The following is a 21,082-nucleotide window of genomic DNA, read 5'->3' on the forward strand; positions in this document are numbered from 1 at the left end:
AAACATGATTGAAAGTTGAGATGTTCCGAAGGGATCTGCTTATTTCTAGCAAAGCATAGAAGTAAGCATCTATATTGATTAGAATATAGATGATAATCCCATTTATTGCATAATTATATGTGACACTATATAATTTATGTACATCTGAAATGTCCCTCGTCTTCTGTAGAGTCCAGTCACATCCTTCCCTTTCTACAGCAGCCCCTCCATCCCTCGCTATTTGCCAGGTGGGATAATTAGACTTTCCCCCCTCTCTGCCCTCCTGCCTTCCAGGCATAGAGCTGAACGCGATAGATTTTTGAACAGGAATATTTCTTTAGCATTTTAACTGACTTCTGACTTAGGGAGTTGGAAAACTTTAATTTTGTTTGTCTCATTCTCATTTGCTTTCCTGTCCTCTTGAGAAATAAAAAAGCTTGAGAATAAGTAACACTATTGGCTGTTGACTCCTCAGTGAGACATTCAAGATGGGGAAAACAGATGTCAAATTATTTTTGTCTTTTGTCCTAGAAAAATGGCAGCAATGAAATTTTCTATATTTAAAATCTGCTTCCATTCAGACGCGCTTCCTCTTTGCTAAGAGGCAATAAAGAGCTTGTGTCCTCAGCGACCTGTGTGGCTTTGCTTTATTTTCAGGACCTTCTAAACTCCATCACTGTAGGAATATTTATATTGTGAATGGTTCAAAGTAAGTAGTGTTAATTGAGCCTCTGAAATTAGGTCAGTATTTTGAAAGTTTGATTAGTACTGAGGTTGATGTGTAAAAATTCCAAGGCCTTTTGCTCCCAAATTGAGTTCAGTGGAGTGGTATAGGGTACCCCCTACCCACTCCCCAAGTCAGCAAGATCTTTATGGTTTAAACAGAGCCAGACAGTCAGTGGGGAATGAGTTGAACACCAACCTGAAGGCCTCAACTGTATTGTTGACGATGGCAGCATGTTTGATTAAAAAAAAAAAAAAAAAAAAGACTCTTGGACCATTTTCCCTTCAGTAGAGTAGAGTGGGTTGTGGGTGGGGTGTGCATGTGCCTCGTGTTGTGGACTTAAGTATATATTTAAATGTCAACTTAAAATAAGGTCATTCACCAACTGCTAGCTTAATCATGAAGAGCAAAAAAAAAAAAAAAAACAAGCATTAAATTTACTGCAATTACTTTCTAGTATGTTCACCTAGATGTGTGCAGTTAAAAATCTGGCTACATTCTCTGCAGCCTGAGACATCAATTGTGGTGCATTTTAAAAACTAATTTTGATAATGTTGACCTTCTTGCTGTCTGACATAAAATTCTGGGAAGCTGAAGGCTTGGTGGCAGCGCATTGTTCTGAAGGGAAATAGTTACACTGACTCCTGAAAACAGGAATTGTGAGCTGATCTAGACACTCGATAGTTTTTTATTTGTACACAAGAGAAATTTTTGATTGAATTGTTGCTTTTTCTAATGAGATGTTTTAATTTCACCCATGCAACTTACTTGTTTACATGAGTATTTCCCCCAGGACATAGCAGTGCACACAGGAGAGATTGTTCCAAGCTGCCTAACACTGCTCCCATCATACACGTAAAGACTGCCTCATGATGTCTGTCGCTGTGCCATTTAACTCTTGCATTTTCTTCAGCATGGGAGAGGAACTGGAAGTTGAGTACAGATGGGGATACTCGGCTGTGGCTTAGAATCTAAAGTACTTTTCCACCTTCTTAAGCTCCTCTGCCCTGAACCGGACTGCTGTGGGGCAGGGCTTCCTGATACCAACTTGAGGCAGAGCAGAGGAGGCAGATTACAAGGGAGTGTTCTCTTTGAGTCATAGGTCCATTTTGTAATTTTCATGGCTAATTAAAGAGATAATTACTTTATAGATACTTTGGTCTCAAGTTTAGAAACTCTTAAAAAATGCACCTAAAATATATAAAGAATGCCTTTTTGAGTGGAAAACACCAAGGAAATTGTAGACAGGATCACATAAATCTTTAGTACCTTTTGCTTGTGGAATTTTTTTTCTTTCACAATTTATATTTTATATCATTGTTCGTTTTTGTACAATGTTTGCTTTTTTCGTGAGCTTGTGGAATTTCTTATCCATGTGTCTTGGCAGATTCTGCTTCAGAACCTGGTGTGGAGAGTCTGTAACCAGCTGTGTCACAGATGACTAGTAATATACCTACCAGATATACCTGGATTTTGACATATAAATATGAATGAAATCACAACCCCATTGGATTGTTTTCCTTTGGGATATATGTTAGTAAACTCAAAAACAGACAGACAAAACCCAGAAAACCAGCCTTTATAACACAACACCTCAGCAGCCTCGTGGTCTGATATTTTGCCTTCATTGTGCTGGTGCTTTCGACATGAGGGTCTAGGAGTCTGGTTTCAATAAGGTTTTCCCTGCTAAAGATGATACTAAGTGGTTTAAATAGGAGTACTGATAGACATGCTGCCTTACCCTGCACCCATTCATTTGGGGCCCGCGGAGAAAGGACTGAGAAGATCTTACCGATTGCTTTAAAGCCTCGAGTTGTGTGTGTGTAATGGAGTGTTCTTGGGAGACCATGGACTGAATTTTCAGTCCTAGGAAAGGACGACATGTCAGCCCAGTCTGCCACCTTGTGGCTGCTCACAGAATCGTCTCAGCCTGTCCAGGGATAGGTTTCCCACAGTCTGGGTTGCCTTCTTTCATTGTTACTCTCAAGAGTGTTCATTTAAGATTGTGCATCCCTCAGCCCCTGTAGGAATGATGCCCTTTTCTTTCTTTGACCCAGTGCATCCACAGACTGTTGCTAGAAGGAGGGAATAGAAATAGGAGTGAAAGACAGACATCATGGTGACTTTGTCCAGGTGCTTATGTAAACCAGGGCCCTCCCTGGTGGCGCAACGGGTTAAGACCCAGCACTGCAAGCTAGCTGCAATGGTCTTAGTGCGAATTCGATCCCCAGCCCTGAAGGTGATCCATATGGCTCGGCAGACCTCTCCTGACCCGCCCTCTCCTGACCCGCCCGCTGCTCTCCTAAGCAGTGTACTTTGTGAATCTGCCTGTTCTCCCTACTCTGTCTCTGGTGACTCTTTCCCACCCCTACACCTCTGGCTTGTTCCCTAGTTCTGCATGCATAAATAAAAAGAGAACTTAAAAAAAAGTGAACCTCTGAAAGTGATCAGAAGAGCACACCTGCAGGGGCCCATGTGAGTGGTACATGCATTAGAACTCCAGGGGCTCACATGAAGTCCTCAGTATCATCCAGAGAAGAAGGGGAAGCATGCTTAGAGGAGACCATAGGTTGGTATGGAATGGATGTGAAAGGTTGCAGGTGTGGCCTTTATTCTGAAACCAGCCCAGGGAGCTGGGGAAGCAGCTAGTTTGAATGTGAAAGGTGTAAGGCACTGTAATGGGTCTGTTCTCTGGGGGTGATGGGCATCCCCCCAAGTCTGACATAAAAGTCTGAACTTACAAAATCAGACAATTTATACAATTTAGAAATCATTTGACTTTTTTTTTTTTTGGGACAGGGATATTCATGAAAAAAGATGCATTCATTTATAAAAATTCTCATTTATACAAACTGACATTTCTGTGGGCTGTATTCGCATATCAGTTAAATTCAGTTTTCAACGGTTGATGTGTGCTGAAATCCCATACTTTTCCATGCAGCCTGGCTTCACCTGGATTAAAGTAGACTTGGCTGCACCTGGGTCCCTCATCTCGGATGCGACACGGGCTAGGACCCGCACGCCCCTCCAACTCTCTTTGCAGCCCACAGACTGTTCATATTCCTCCTGAGAACTGTTACCATCTATATTTTAGTGTGGAAAATGTGGGCTCTTCCAAACAAAACTTAGAAGCTTAAACGCCATGTCAACAGGCTCAGCAAAGCCTGCAGCCTTTGCGCTTTCCTGTCCCTTCCCTTGCTTGGCCGGACATGGATTTGAGCCTTGGGCTTTGAGCCTTGGGCGTTCTACCTTGTGACTTCCTTATTGATAAAGTTCAAGGCATAAGTCAAATGCATTGCTAGTGATCTTTGGACAAGACGGACAAGTTCCCTTTTGTCTTTGCATCAGTGCAGTTCTGGTCCTGTGTCCAGTGCCACTCAGCCAAGATGCTCCTTTCTCTTCTCGGGTTTAAACTACGTAGCCCTGGAAGCTTGCTGTTGTGCTAGCTGATCGTGGCCTTAGGTTCTCCGATGATTGGGCTAAAATCTTTTTTGAAGGATCAGGATTACCTAAAAAAAAAAAAAAAAAAATTCTTAAAGCTGGAAGTGTACACCTTTGACCACCTTCTGATGATAGTTTAATACATAAACTCAGAAAATGATTCATTTTAGAGGAAAAAGATGTATTTTTTTTTTCATTGTGCAGTGAAAAGTACCTCCCTGTCCCTGCTGTTTACAGCATTCAGATGGCTGGAGAGGAGCTAACACCAGCAAGCCACTGGGGGTGCAGGGGGTGGGATGGTTATCTTCTCCCAGTTCTGAAGAGCCTATAAAAAGAGACTGTAAGCTGTTAGCAGATCCCTGATGGTGAAAAACAAATGCAACCTTAAGCTCATTTTAAGTAACTTCTAAGTTGTCTATGAGGTCTGTTACATTCTGATGAGTCTCTAAGGAGAAATTGGAGAAGGAGCCTGAAACGTGGAAAACTTTGCCTCTGACTTCTTTCCTGTCAGGCGTGTGTCCTGTTTATAACTCCCAGGACAGTTGCTCTCCTGAGTAACTCAGAGGACCTTCTTGGGCTTTGGGAGAAGGTGTACGTTTGGGGCAATGACTTTTTCATGGAAAATCGCGTTCTGATTGGCCCTCCATGTCTCATCTTTGTCTCTCCATGGTTTTATGATTTCGCTTGCTTTCATATAGAATCTATTTTTGAAAAAAAGGATGTCCTTGCCAGGGTAGAGGAAAGGCTCATTGTTCTGGGGGAGAAAAAGCTGCTTCCTAGTTGGAGCAATGTGTTCCTGTTTGTATTCAAGATCAGAGGATTTGGGGGAGAAAATAGATTACAGTTTGTAAAGGTTCTTAAAACCTGTAATAATCATGGTTTTTTTTGGGTTTTGTTTTGGGGTCTTGGGATGTTAGAAAATTCTGTTTGTATGTCATTACTTCTTCCCTTTTAATAGTTAAGTGTGGGAACACTAGGTGATTTACTTTATACATTTTTTTTCCTTTTGCCAAATTTGTTGAAACAACCATACCATGCAAGGATCTGTTTGTGTAGAGAGAAAAAGCATGCAAGCATATCATTCCTTGAAGGTATGTTTAAGGGTCTGTGGTGGATATTACAGCTTTTCTGGTATTCACCTACGGTTACGAATTTCAGATTGGGACGAGGAGCAAGACTTTCCTTTTTTATTTCCTTACTGTGTAAAGGCAAGGCCCTACCAACTCACAGATTATTTTAATAGAATCCAGCTTTTAAGAGGAAACCAGGGTTCAAACGTCTGTGGGAAAAGTGAGGAGCAGCTGTCGGGCGCCCTCTAGGGGCGAGGAGGGGACAGCAGCAGTTCTGCTCCACTCTCACCTGCGGGCAGGGTTTATTCTCACCTGTGCTGTCAGAAATGTCTGCCACTTTGAGATTTGTTTGGACCCTGGAAACACATGCCAGACAGTTCCCCAAGGAGGACTCAAGCGGCACCCCCCCACTCCCATTACACATACCCGCCTTTATAAGTCCAGATAGTCTCTCTCTAGCTTTTAGACCAGGCTACCACCTCTAGATGAGGTTTGGGGTAACCCGAGGCCACCACCCACCTGAGGAGGAGAGGGTAGGAAAATGGGCAGGAAGATTCCAAAGGTCATATTTGCCTATTTCAAAATATAGCTCAGTTTACCTTGCTTGTAAGAAAGAAAACTTTTCTATTTGCCTTTCAGTGTTATTTACCTTACTTGCAATCCTTCATCTCTGTGTAAATCTGCTGTTTGACTGCTGGGTTCTTCAGTGAAGAAAAACTAAGCCACAGATTCCTCCTTCCGTTAGTTTGCATTTCTTTTGTCTCTAGCCCTTTTCTCCCTTCCTCAGGTCGAAGAGCAGAGGTTTCCTGCTGCCTTCCCCAAAGCCTGTGTGCTCCCCCCCATCCCCCCCCCCCCCAAACCTCAGCCAGCCACCATGGTGTGTTCCTCACATGGTGAAAACATTTGCTAGTTTGCTCCCCGCCATCCAGACACCCATTTCCTGCTGCTCCTTCTGGTAGTTCCAATTAGGAACCTCAAGTTTAGGTAGAATCTGCAAAGTCATCTAGTTCAGCCCGGATAATAGCACCGTCTGTGAGCTGCTTCATGGAGAGTAGTGTCCGCTGCCCGAGTTTATACATCCCTATTGTTTAGGCCGTTTTAAACCAGTGGAGTGTGTGTGTGTGTCTGTGTGTAATTTATTCTAAAGAGGAGCAGCTCTGGATGTAATTGTGGAATTTATTTAAGAAGTTTATAGTCTGATTAAATATCTGAAATGCACTCAAGGAACGATGGCCCAGACGCTCTGGTTGTGTGTTGTTTGAGTGACACAGGGTTAAACACAGTCCCTCCAAAGCGTCATGAGTATATGAAGTGAGAATGTTTTATCCATGCATCAGTGTGTATATGTACACAAAGTTAACTTTTTCTTTTAAATTTACCTTTCTTAGTTTCTACAAACAAAATATAATTATATTCAATGTTTAACAAAACTCACCTTCATATTTAGAAAAATAACAGCAGCAAAATACAATCAGAACATAATCTCAGTGTTAAGATTCTGGCCAGAAATGATTGCCTATGTGGCTGTGTGTTTGTAAAAATGGCTTTGTAAAAATTTGGTCGTGCAGTGATGGGATAATGCCTCTTTCCTCACTTTCAGTTTTATAACAGTCTCAGTAAAAACTTCCTGACCCCATTCACTTCTGGCTGTGAATTATAGGTGAGAATGCATCATTGTTCTCCCCGCTTTATTAACTAGTAAAAAAAAGTTATTTAATTTGTACATGATAATTATACATTGTGTTAAGATCAGGAAATAATGCCTATTCATAGTCAGACAATATGTTATCTATTCATATAGGTTCTGATTCACACACAAAGTTCACTGACACTATTTGTGACTTAGCTTACTCAGGAAGGTGACCCTCATCACCATATTCTTAAGCAACAAGTTAATATTTGATTTCAGTTATATTTGATTTAAGGATATAGATTTGATTTTCTTGATTTGTTTTATGAAAAGACTTAGTTGTTTCAGGCATGTTGTCTGGGCTATTCATTGATGGATTGTCTCTAGCCTTCCAAGTTCTTGCTTTTGTCATTTTTCTCCTGTAATTTAAAAAATCCCATTTCTTTCTAATATTTCCCCAAGCATACTATTTGGTCAGTGTAAATTTGTGGGGTGAGTGTTAGGTGAATGTAAATGGTCTTACCTGTATACTTAGGTGAAAACATTGCAGACCTGGGCAGATTGTGAGGTTGGTAGGCCCTGCAATGAAAAAGTGTGAAACTTTCGTATTAGGTTCAGGATATAAGTTCCTCAAAAAAAGGATAGGAGTCTTTCTGTGCTATTTAGTGTCAGCAACTAACACTTAATTTCCAAAATATTTAAAAGAGAATGTGAACTTCAGGACTATCCAAAAGGACCATTTATTAATATAAATATTGAAGAAATGAAACTTCACATTATTCAGGACATTTTTACTGTTTGTCCATAGATTGAAATAGAATTATTATGATTTGTGTCAGCTTGCTTCTCGAGAAAGGATTATTGAGCTTTAGGAATGTACACTTTTTAGTTAGATAGTGGGGAATATCCTGTTTTAGCGTTCTTATTTGTATGGAATTTATCGTGTTGGTTTTAGTTTTCAGTCTTTAGGTAGCTTTTTAAAAACTTGTGAGAATGTTAAAGATCACAGATGAATAACATTTTAAAGACCTTCAGTTTACTTGAAAGTTGACTACCAGAAAGCAACAATGTAAATTTCCAATATTGATGACATTTTAAGTGGAGATAGTTGTGAATTATAAAACAACCTCACCCCCAAATAGCACAACATACAATATTGCTGTAAAGTCTGCAGTAAAACCTTTCACACTGAAAGCTTCAGTCTCCTTTTATAAGATCTTACCTGTTTATTCTATCAATGTGTCTATGATCTGTGTCTTAATGTAGAAAAGTTCATTGTACTTGCAGTTCAAATTTCCCAGAGAGATTTTCCTAAGTCTGCAGAACTGTTCTCTTATTTAAGGAAGAGGGTTAAATTTAACTGAAGAAATGGTCTACTGATTTATAGCCAGCAGTTCCACTTGTAGGTATATACTCATGATCGCTGAAAACAGGTAGTCAAACAGACTTACAAATGCCAAGTTCATAACGGCATTTTTCACAATAGCTATAAGATTGAAAAACCAAATGTCCATCAATTGATGAATGGGTAACCAAATTGGGAGATACCCTTCCAATGGAATATTATTTGGCAATACAAAGGAAAGCATTAATACATATTATAATATGGACAAACTCTGAAAATACGGTATTTGAAAGAAGTCAGTTATAAATCATAAACTCCATTTGAGATTCCATATACTCATATTGTGCAGATTAAACATATCTATAATAACAATGTAGATTAGTAGTTGCTGAGCATTGGGGGTAAGAAGGAGTACCAAATGACTGACTGCTAGTGGGCATGGAGTTATTTTGGGGGGTTGGTGAACGTGTTTTGAAATGAGTCGTGATAATTGTGCAAAAATAAACCCCTGACTATTAACTTTAAAAAATAAATTTTATGATGTCAATTATACCTCAACTGAACTATTTTAAAATCAGGATTAATATTCAAATTTCTTAAAATACTTTTTAGATTTTGATAAGTTTTAGAGAAATAAATATCAATTCATATTCCTAATGTCGCAAACTGTATAATCAACCCTAAATATTCATTGGAGCCTAAAAATAATGCCTTGTTGGGCCATCATATAAGCAAATTTATATATGTTTATGTGATTTTAAATATTTACCTGTTCTGAGTTATAATTTGACTTTGACTCTTTTTCTATGTATTACAATATGATTGAGAAAAGAAAGAAATGCCTCTTAAAAATAGAAGTGATACTGAAACCTTAATATTTCTATATACAAGAAATATTAGAAATTTAAAAAATTCATGCTTATTAAGTAATATGGAAGTACATGCATACATTTTATGTCCACTAAGAAGTTGGTGATTAAAAGACACTGTTGGCAAATAGCTATATTTTAAAATTAAAGCTTTACCTTACCTATTTTGATGTAAAAGGCAGGAAGTAGGTGATAAGGAATAAAAGCAGTTATAATAGTTGACACCTGTAGAGTTCCAACGTTACTGCTAATGCTTATTTTTAATGTGTAAGAAAACTTGTATTGAAAAAGGCATTCATTAATTTGGTTTATAAATACACTCACTTGTTTTAGTAACTGCTTGAGGAGTCTAATCTGTTTCTATCTTCTTTGTCCAAACAGGATCTGGAAATAGTGTATTCCTATTTACATGGTATGGAAGCTTTATCAAACTTGAGGGAGCATCAACTTAGGTAAGTCATTTTAAGAGTAATAAAACAGCTTTATATGATCATTTTTTTAAATTAAGAAGTCTTATCTAGCCTCTATTCTCAACTTAGTAAGATTTTTAAAAAGATGAATTCACTCCTACCCATATAATAGTTTTTTTGACATTTCTGCCATGTGCATCTCTCCCTCTGCCTTTTCTGTCCTTGTCTACTGTGACAAATATCATTTGGTGCATTATACCAGCAGGAGGGAGCATCATTTACTTTCCTGGCAAACAGGAGTCTACTTACAAGAAACTAGACATTTTTAATTATTCAAAGAATGAGTGAGTTCATTATATTAGTATGTTTTAGGTTTGATTATAATATATTTGTTTATTGTATTAAGTTGACTGATACCTTCCTCGGAAATAGTTTATGCAACTGTAGTTTTTATGTGGCCTGTTCATAGAAAAGCATTATTTCCATTGAACATTGACACAGTAATCTTATAGTTATGTAGGTTTCATATTAAAAGATCAAAACATCTACTACCTAGTAGTTTTACCTAAATTGAAAATAAAGCCCCTTGGGAAGATGAGGTACACATAAACGCCACCTAGGACATAATGGGAAGGTTCTATTTCCTCCAACACTAACTAGTTTTGATGTCAGTGGTTTTTAATTATGAAAGAATTTTTTTGAATGTAGCCTCCCCCTTTACTCTTTGAACACTAATTAATTTGCGAACATGCCAATTTCATATTTAGTTGTTAATTGAAAACGTGTCAAGAGGATTGGGTATTTTTCTAAAATTAAAATTTTAATGAAAATCATTTAAAGTAGATTGTAGGTTAAGTGTTTAAAATTTGAGTCAAGAGTTATTAGAAAGGGCAAAGCCTTTGGGAATTTAGAAGATGTTGCAAATTAAAGCAATAATAATTTTTGGAGTATGTAACTTTCATTTTGTTTGCTGTTGACAACTGTTTTAAGAAAACATGCTAGCTCCAATTGTCCATTTAGTTGAATGCACTTAATCCTCGAGTACAAATGCAATTGATATGCGAGTACAAACATAACATTCTCATGTGCTTACCAAACCACATCTCTGGATAATAGATATATTGATTGTATAATGTATTTTTATAGTCTGTGACCTTGAGATTATTTAGATAATAGCAATTCTGTGCATTAAAAAGGAAAAGTTTAATACGGGAACTTTCAAAATAACAAAAGTAGGGATAGTAAAGTTCCATTTTCTCATATCCAGCTTCAAAATTAATCAATTTTCTGTTTGTTTTGGTTAGAATAAATCAATGTTTGTTTTGGTTAGAAATAACTGATTAATTGAAGGAGGTATTGTTTGGTCTAATTACACTTTAGAAAATCTGTGGAGACGATACAGTTTTGATTGTTATCCATAACTAACAGGGATGGGCCTTTTAAGCTGTTTTTCTTTTTAACTTAGCTTATGTTGACAACTCACTTGTTTCCCACCATGAATGAGAACCATCAGCTGAAACTAAGTTTTTTTTTTTTTTTAAAGAAAAATACCAACATGGATAACAGAAAACATGATAAGATAAACTTGGTGGCTTATCTGTTTTATAATGCTTTAATCTCTGGGAAAAATACATCTTTAGATAAACTAGTTTCTTTTCATTTTATAAATCAAAAGTGTTACAGCTGGGATTAAAGCAGGTTATGGGGGAGAAATTTGAGATCTGTTCTGGACATTTGATTTGTAAAATGGCTGGTGCCAGTGGCTACACTGAATAGGCATTTAGATGAGTGGGGATTGTGGTGAGGAAGTAGGTCAGGGGCAGTGGGTTGCAAGTTAGTAGTTTATAGATTAAACCTAAAATCCTAGACCGAATGAGATTATATGGGGCAGAGAAGGTGGCTGGAGATAATAACATTTAGAAGTGAGGTAGAGAAATGGAATGGGGGTTGGGACTGAGGATCCAAAGAAGACCCCAAAAAACAGGAGCGTGAGCACAGGAAGCCTAGAAAAGATACTGCTAGAAGAAACAGTGAGTCATCAAAAGCTGCTGAGAAGTAGAATTAAGATAAGGACAGAAAGATTTAGATAACACAGAAGATGCTGATAACTTTTAGGGACTTTTCTTTGGAGTGTTAGGGACCAAATGATGGGGGGGGGCAGTAGGTCGAGGGTGAGAAAATAGAGATTGAGAATTTCTGTCCTGGGTAATGCCAAAGCTGCAGAGGGAGAAGGTACAAGAGCATCACACACAGTAAGTGATACTGAGATGAATTTATATGCCCTGAAGGAAGTGCTTCAGGAGAGACGGAAATAGGTGGTGATGGAAAGGAGGCAATCAGCTTGTGGGTGGCAGGGTCTTGTGCTGGAATGAGATCCAGTGAAGAGGCTGGGACAAGGGACCCGCCTTGAGTTCTAACTGGAACAAGACAGAGCCTGTTTTTTAAGACAAGGTGCTTTGAGACACATCCCTTGTGACTATCATCCTTCCTGTGAAGAACTGGTATGATTCAGTCTATTAAAGAACCTAGGTGTTTAACAATGTTAACATCATTCTGCTTCCTGAAATTAAGTGTTCAGTTGGGCTTTTTTGAGCAAGGGATTGAGAGGATTTTCCTTGTAGCAACAAGGAGAAAAGTGTGCCCAAGAGAGTTTACCAGTGAAAACCCAAGAATACCTGATGTGTTGGATTTAGCAAATAGAGAAGATGAATGCAGGCTGTGCCCCGTTTTAGATTATCAGTGTCTTTTCGAGAAGAAACATCATTCTCTTTTACATTTCAGTATCTTGTGAAATTTTACCGAAATTTAATGCAATAGGATGCCTCTTGAAGAAGCTCTTCTTAGATACCTTTGAATATTTAAACATTTACTTGTTCTCTATACTTTTCTGCAATTCTTCCTTCAGTGATGAATTAGCTGAAATAACAAATATTTAAGGTCTTAAAGCCTCCATTTAGTCATTACTCATAAAAGTGCTGAGGTAATAGTGGGTTACTTTTTTCTCAAATTCCATACTGCTAAGTAACATTAATATTGAGCTGTGGATGACGTTATCACTTTTTAAATTGGTAGGTTTTACTTTATAAGTTTCCTTTTCATTTTCTGTTTGCTTTGGAGAACATTACTTTGTCCACATGTCATTTGCAAAGTATAAAACACATATAATTTTGTTTCCTATTAAAAAAATGGTAAAGTTGACATCTAACAAAATGTTTTCTAGCCTCTTTTTGCCAGATTTATTTTATTAACCAGAATGCCAAAAGTGTTCATCTTGAGGCTGTATATAATAATGACAAGCCATATAAAGTCACTGTAACGTTCTAGACTACATGTTTTTATACCATTATTACATTTTTTTAATGACTAATGTTGAACTTGTGTCTGTTTCTTTTGCAGGTTAATGTGTGAAACTGTGAGATATGAAAGACATGAAGCAAATGAAGTGTTGTACTAGTAGGTGTTTCTATTCTTCTCTACTTCTTTTGGTGCAGGGACCAAATAATTTCCTTGAAGTATTAGCAACAGCTTGCTCTGTTAGCATTACCTTGTTTTTGACTATAACTTTTCATAATTTTAAAATACATGAAACATGTCAAGTATTTCCTGTCATAACCAAAGTTTGTAGTCATTTGTATTTAAGTTTATCTCTGTCTCATTTGTGGTTCAGATATACTGTGGAATCTTTTGATATTTTTATTATCTCATATGAAGTAAGAGGTGAAGTTTTCCAGTAGAATAAAATGTACATTCCCATAAATATACCAGTTGAGATGTAAAGAAAGCATTAGTGTCATGTAGTTTAGCGTATACTTCTTTCAGACATAGGAAAATTAGTTGCTGATAACACTGACCATAGGATCATCATTAAATACTACATTTCTCAAGATGTTTGACACATTCCTTGAAAAAATTGCCAGTGAATTTTTAAAAGAATGTAAAAAAGAGTAGATAGCAGTTGGCATATTAAGGATATATAAACTGATTTACGAGGCATGTTATTGTTAAGCATCTGCTGAGACTGTTTTCTGTCCCCTCTCATTCCTGATTTTCAGAGTGCTCATTAAATAATTACTACTTTTCTTGCATATTATAGATTATTTATTGAAGTAGGACACAGCTTCTGCCCTTAAGGAAGCCAGATTATTTGAGGGAGGTAGAACTAAACTAAAAAGAAACCAATTAAAAACTAACAAACTAAAATAACCGAGAGTGCAGGTGTGCTGTAGGGCCGAAGACGCGCAGGGGAAGGCTGTGTCACGCGGAGGCATCCAGTGTGGGTCTGAAAGACGGAGTCAGAAAGGCGTCTAGAGAGACGTTGGTGACAGAAGAACAGTATGTACAGGGACATAGAGAGGTGAAGGCCTGGCGTGATGTTCTGGAATATCGTGGTTATTTTACTGTTGCTGGTATGTGGTGTGGGGCAGGGTGATGAGTCACAGGAGAGAGGCTGCAGTCACACTTGTGAAAGTGTTAGAAAATCAGACTGTTTTTCTTGGCCACTGGAAATGAGCCTTTCCCCCCCTTAAACAACACTTTATTATGCAAAATTACAAACACACCCAAAATTAGAGGCAGTGGTATAAGAAACCCTGTTCACTCTCATCCCACATGTCAGCTGCCGGCCAGTTAGGTTTCCTCTTACTCCAGGAACTGGAGGATTTTATTAGTTAAGACCTATCAGTTCACTCATAATTATGCTGCAATGTATTGCTATCTTTAAAACATAAAGATTTAAACTCAAACATATTCTCAAACCTAAATACTATTTCATAACATGAAACTATTCAAATTTCTTGGCAAACAAAAAATTTTGAGATAGTTTATTTGAATCCAAGCTTGAAAATGCCCCACCCATTGCAATTGATGGCTTTCAAAGTGGCAAAACAATGTGGTCAGATATCTCCCAACCCTACACATCCCCGCAAAATGTCTGTGCCTGTGAGAAATACTTCAAGTGCATTAGATTGAGTGGTAGACCAGGAGCTCAGCTGTGAGGCGAGGGAGTAGGGTGCACAGCAAGGATGACTCCTAGAAGGAGGTGCAGTGGATGCGATTCTTGGCTGTTGGTTCATGGATTGTTAACTGTGGACTTCTGACTTTTGGGTGCTCTGTAGCAGGCTGTTGAAAGTGTCCTATAGCTTAAAAGAACACGCGTCAAACATAGGTTTCCCGTGCTATCGCAAAGTAGAATGTTCCTGTTTGGCAGGTGATTTTTGGGTCTTGGCAAAGCTGTTACCATTAATTTATATGGAAGAATTTTCAGCATCACCAGACCCAAAATATAACCCACCAAATGAGACACACGTTGTTTTTGGATCGCAGATGCGGCCTGTGTGGAACAATTGATAATAAGAAAACTAACACCCCAAGTGCCCTAAACATACTTATTCTTAAAGAAATGAAGATGTAAGAACTTAAAAAATTTGTTTCCTTCAGGAGCATTTAGAAGCCATTGTTGGAGCGGATGCACGAATGTCAGGATTGGAAGTCTCTGAATACTTCTGAATACCACCCACATTTATAGAGGCACCGTAGCATCAGGCAACATCCATTTTTACTCCTTTCCCTCTAACGCGCTTTGGTGGTGGTAGTGATGCGGTAATAGCAGCATTTAACGAGCACTCGCTGTGTCCACGAACTCGGAGTGCTTTCATATATTCCCGTTGCTGGTTTTGGAAGTAGATACCATCATCCCTCCAGTTTAACATCTGAAGGAGCAGAAGTTTGGGGAGGATAAGAAACGTGCCTTAGGGTTCACTGCTCAAAGTGGGGCCTGGATTTGAACTCAGACAATGCACTCTGTAGCCTTCATTCTTAGCCCCCCACCCTTGCCACACCACCATAGAATGCTGTAATGCTGTGGGGGTGGAGTACATCATCTGACCTTGCAGCTGGCCTCTTTGGTGGTGGTGGTGGGGGTGGGGGTGACTGGAAGCACACCCTGTTGGTCATTGTCAGCTTTTATGTGATTTGAAAATCACGCTCACAGTGTCTTTAAAATACAGCCCTTAAAAAAAAAGATTTATTTACTTATTCATACAGAACTGGGGTACAGGCCAGAGATGCGGAGGGTGAGAGGATTCACCAGGAACAGAGCGGGGAGCAGAACCGGCAGATCGATGAAGTACACTGCTGAGGGGAGCAGCAGGCAGGTCAGGAGAGGTCTGCCTCCAGGTTGGGATCAAACTCATGCAGAATTGGCTTAAGCTTCTCAGTGCTGTGCTTTAACCCGCTGCACCACCAGGGAGGGCCCAAAATACAGCCCTTTTTAAAGTCACCATTAAAACAGTGAAGGTGAGCTTTGCTGACTATGAGGAGTCACACCTTTGTATTTCTAAACTGAACGCATTTGGGGTAGAGTTTACAGCTGGAGTTGATTGTAGCAATTGATCCTTTCTGACTTTGGGTATTTAGTAGATCATGGTGTCATAATATAAAAAGTTCAGCGACTAATTGTAGACTGACTGTCAGATTCCTTGGACGTGGCCAATCACATGATGACGGGTAATGGAAACATTTTCTCCTGTGATCTCTGAGCAGACATGTTTCTGCTCTTAACAGTTTGTGTAAAGGCAGTTTTGAAAATGAAAGAACACTTGTATTTGTGGTGGTTATAAAATCTGTGATAACTTAATACCACCCCTCACTTGGGGGCCTCTTGTTCCTTCTTGGGGAAATTGCATGCCAGTTCTTGTTCTCGTGTGGGCCTAAAGACATGGTATAGTCGGAATATCAAAGAATTGCAGACTTGAGTTTTATGACCAAGAGGTGAGTAGTCATTTTCCTTATTATATTGTGTGCTGGTGACTTCTAAGTCTCTGGTTTTAATAATTTGGCCAGGTAACTATAATGGTCTTTTGATCCTCCTCTGTACTCATTCTCTCCTATATAAAATGGAAACAATAATAACAGCACCTACTGCTGGTGTGAGGTTCAGATGCAGCTCTGTGGACTGAGATGTTAGAGCAGAGGAGACTCGAATGCTCACTGGGCTCAGCTGCCAACTGTTGGCATTGTCACCATCAGTTTGATAATTAATAATTTGGTTTCATGATTTTTTACTTTAACTTTATTAGGAAGGTATTATGGATGAGGCTGTATTTCCCAAACTGTTACTGTTAGGGAAAAACAGCTTTATGACAGAAATGTCCTTTCAGATTGTGTACACATTAGGGGGGAGAGTTGTGGTTCGGATAAATTAAAACAATTTAGAATTCTAAAAGCACTTAGAGTTGCCCATCTTGAATCTAGTTGTGTTGTTTGCATTAGATACTTAAATCAAGGAGGCTGAACTTCACACAGTAGACAAGACTCTCAAGAAGTTCCTTCTTTCCTTTGCTTTCTAGATGTAGGAATTTTGTTTTCTTTGTAACACTAGTGTGGATAATACAGATTCTCAACCCAAAAGATCTTAATGTAGAGATACCTTTCTTTGAGACTCTCATCTGAAATCTGTAAACCAGTATGTCTGTTCAACTTTAGTTTTTCTTTAATGATAAACTATATATAATTGGATCTAAAGTGCTGACAATGTTTGGATCAGAAGTTCAACCATTAAAAACATTTTTAAGTGTACACACATACACACTATAAACTCTGTCTTCCTGCTCATTTTCCACATATGTGACTGAAAGCTTTGGTTTAGAAGAGTTAGTGTAGTGCTTTGTTAAGCAGTTTATCTCTTCTCCTTGCCGAGAGAGGAAATGGCTCCTCCATAAAAAAAGTTGCATTGAGGCCTGTAGAGTCTTCTAAAGCATTTTAATTGAAATCTGCAAATGTGTAATTGAGAGCTTCCAGCCTCAGCTGCTCTCCCTGCTCTCAGCAGTCTTTTTACTTGTTGACTTGCTTTCCTGTTTTCACTGCAGCTTTCCCAAATGTCACTTCTCTCTTCAAGGCAACCAGCCCACAGCTGTCCCCTCAGACCTTCCACTCCTCCTCCAGTTGACTTTCCCTTAAGCTTTGCTTTCTGTTAGAAAATAATCCCTAATTTTTCTGTCGGTGCTTTTGCCTGTGGCAGTCATCCTGAGGGGTGGCTTCAACCTTCCTGCAGTGTGGCCATTCCTGTTGTCCCCTGGCTGTCTGCCTCTCCTCCCACTTCTCACGCATGCCCGTGTCCCTGTCCTTCCGAAACTCACCGTTGGTGAAATTGGGGCTGATGTTGGTTATCCTACTGCCTTTTCTTCCTGATGTGGCCAGACTTTTATTTAAGTTATGCAAGCACGTTTACCACCTAGGTTATTTTCGTTCCTCCCCCGCCCCCAAAGATGTAAAACTCTGATTCTAAAGTATCCTTTTTGTCCATGTTTCCACATTTTAAATACATACTTGTGCATGTGTGTATAAATGAAATAAAATGGAAGGTTTTCACTTCCTTGGAAGAACGATTCCTTTAAAGAGGTAGGCATTGATTAGCCCTAGAATCTCCAGACAAGGATATTCACCACTAAGCCTGGCATGGTATGTGCTCTGTGTAGGCATGAAAATTCAAATACAGTACACATCTCTACAGGTTGCATGCTTAGGAACACTGCTCTGTGCACATGGGGATACTTTAAGACTTGTTGGAAACAGTATTTTTGTATATACTAGAAGTCTTTAAATGAAATGTTTTATATTCATGGTAAATATAAGTAGTTAAGTAAAAACACTTAAAAATGTAATTTAGCTGTAAACTGTATGAGAGCTGTGGCTGTGTTTGTTTCAAGTTTACATTTGCCATAAAAAGCTCAGAAATGTGCATTTAGTCTGTTCTCAGTTATTTTATTTGAAAGGAAAGTATGCCTTTCATTATGTGGAAGCTAGGGAGATGCCTTCTGTATGAGTAGGGGTTAGGTTTCTTTGCATCACTTTTCCATGAAACTCCCTAGTGTATGGTACCCTCTGGACTCCTCTTAAATAGAGCTGTTTACAGTATGTACAGCCCCACAGGCTCGCTCCTGGGGCGCAGGTTGGTGGTGCTTTTAGATGTTCTTGCAGTGCCGGGTACTTGTAGGGTTTCTTTAGTGGATCTTGGGTGGGTCTAGTTCCAAATTGGACCCTTTTTCTGCATGTCTACAAGTTAGACTTTACATTTTTGTGCACCAGTTTGCTGTAAATGAGGAATACGTTTGTGGTGAAATGAAATTGCAGTGTGGAACTTTGTCAGACAGAAGTTTGTCAGTGAATTTCATAATCAGTGGCAGTTTTCAAAAGAGTCAATTTTTCAGATTTAGTTGCTCCTCTAAATGTGATGAATTGTTCCTGGAGCCCTGGGCAGATCCCATTACCCTTAGTACAGCTGAATCTTGCTGTGTATATTTTGTAAATATGTATTCTGCACTGACTTTTCAAACAGTTTTGTATGGGATAATATCATAAGTACGAGGGCATCACTTCATTTCACTAGAAAAATGAATTCTGTATATTTCACAATGACTGTATAAATGAACTACAGAATTTTTAGCTTTGCTAATTCTTTAATAGTTTCTATTAATCACTCCTGGTTAAGTAAGCGATCAAATTTACAAAATTGGTGTCTGTTGTAACCTCTCTATTTTCATAGTACTTATATTTTTTAAAAATACCTTAGTAGATATAAATACACTATTTCCAAAACCAAGCTGAAACATCCTTAATCTTTTTGTCAGTTTTCAGACTTCTTATTGACGTGACTGGTAGCCTGTTTGTTTGTTCTAAGCCCTGTAAGAGTTAACCATACTTGGAGAGTAAGGATTTTTCTGTAACACTTAACATGAAAATTGTGCTTTTTTGGGCTTCAGTGTTTTAACTATAAAAGCAAAATAACTTCCTAATGACTTAAAACTTCTAGGGAATAGAAGAAAGTCACTTTTTAAACATTATTTGTTTTTATGAAAATATGTATGTAGTACATATAATTACATATGAATAAGTTTATACTTATATAATAAAACATGGCATTTTTGAAGGGTAAATGTGTAAATGCCAATATCTTTTTAACTCTTGGTACAGCTCTTTCTAGAAAACTTGCCACACTTCCTGCCTTACCTTAGAGCTGGTCTGTTGAGGTCCCTTCTATACTGAGCCACAATGATTGTCTGGGGAGCTTATCACTGTGCCACTGGCCATACAAAATCAATCATACATATTTTGTCTTTGAATTTATCCTCGAGTCCCATCTAAGGAGAAAAAAAAAATACTTGTTAAACTTTTTAATGGATCCAGCATCAGTGATGTAACATATTTGTGAAAGATGAAAATTCTTGTGTATCCGAAAAGCCATCTGGATGTTGGAAGGGGGCCATTGTTAGAGCTGCTTTTTTGAGCCACAGAACACTTTGCTCATAGGAAATCCTGCTCAGCCAAACAGCAGGAGCTGTGCGGGTTGAGAGGGGGCTGGCGCAAGCAGACCTGAGGGCTTGCGGAAGAGCATCTTGAAAATCTGATGGGAACTAACTGCTGGACTCTTATGAAAGGATAGAGGATAGTTTGCTGTAAATGGGTAGAGTTCTTTTCACTTCACTTTAGGGCATAATCTCACATTTGAGTACCAGCCTAAGCTGTCACAGAGCGTATGAACAGTGCAGGTGCACAAGCTCGAAAGAGGCTCTGAATGACAGCAAGGATTCCATTAGGAGAGATAACTGGGAGGGAAACAGAAGGTGATGGTGAGCGGTTGTGAGAGGCACGAACTCCCAAGGCTGTTTTCTGGTTTGAATCTGTGGGTTGGATGGTGTGGCTGGGACAGAACAGCTCTCTGGGATTCCTTGCTGCTTGTCTCCACTTTCTTAGCAAAACTTGCATGAGCCTTCATTTCCCCTTTCTCTATTTCTATTTTTAGCGTAGGGCTTGGGTTATTGGTTAAAGGTTATTGAATGGTGCTTCTGTTTCTGCCAGATGCCAAATACTTTGTAGTTTGAATATAACACCCTGGAATATAACACCCTGGGTAGTATAATGCAGTCTTAAATATTCCTAAATTTGATGTTTGATGCTACATGCAATCTCAGTTGTACCGATTTCTCCCCTGAGGTGACAGACTCTGTGACCACCTCTCCCTTAGGGACATCTCACTGGTGCTCCAGTCACCCATTCTCAGTTACCATTTAGCACTCACAGTGCTGCTTTGGTGCCCTGCTGAGTCACTTCTGCCTCAGGATACTGGAGCTCTCAGTGGGAGGGATTCTGGCTTGTAGTCGTGATACTCCTTGACCATATTTTGTCTGGGTCATCTCAGAAAGCACTAACTTCTTCCAAATTACTTGAATTTTGTGTGCCTTTTAATTTCTCCTTGTTAAAACCTCTCTCCTCAGCTAACACACACTTTATCCCCTCCCCTGCGTCCCCCTTTTTTCTCTCCCCCTCCCCTGTTCTCCTTTTCACTCCCCCTCTTCTCTCTCTCTTCCCCCCTTTTCCCTCTCCCTCTCCTCTTCCCTTCCACTCATTCCTCCCTCCCCTTCCTCTCTCTCTCCTTCCTCTCCTCCCTTCTCTTGCCCCCTCTCTCCCTCTCCTCCACCCTCTCCCTCCCTCCACCCTCTCTCCCTCCCCTTCTCTCCCTCCCCTTCTCTCTCTCCCTCCCCTTTTCTTGCTTTCCCTCCCCCTTCTCTCTCCCTCCTCCCTTCCTCCAATTCCCTCACCCTTTTCCTCCGCTCCCCCA

The 21,082-nt window shown here is 39.2% G+C and overlaps 1 protein-coding gene across 4 annotated transcripts in view; it reads left to right on the forward strand.

Moving 5' to 3' along the window:
- RAPGEF2 (Rap guanine nucleotide exchange factor (GEF) 2) overlaps positions 1-21,082 on the forward strand; it is a 185,826-nt gene that overhangs the window by 53,157 nt on the left and 111,587 nt on the right. For all 4 annotated transcript variants that reach the window (XM_012726828.1, XM_012726830.1, XM_012726829.1 and 1 more), the window contains exons 2-3: positions 9,440-9,510; positions 12,865-12,921. In XM_012726828.1, coding sequence (XP_012582282.1) covers positions 9,440-9,510; positions 12,865-12,921 — 128 coding nt within the window. The remainder of the gene's footprint in view (positions 1-9,439; positions 9,511-12,864; positions 12,922-21,082) is intronic.

The sequence above is a fragment of the Condylura cristata genome, unplaced genomic scaffold, assembly GCF_000260355.1.
Source record: "Condylura cristata isolate star-nosed mole 26May11 unplaced genomic scaffold, ConCri1.0 scaffold00018, whole genome shotgun sequence".
Lineage (NCBI taxonomy): Eukaryota > Metazoa > Chordata > Mammalia > Eulipotyphla > Talpidae > Condylura > Condylura cristata.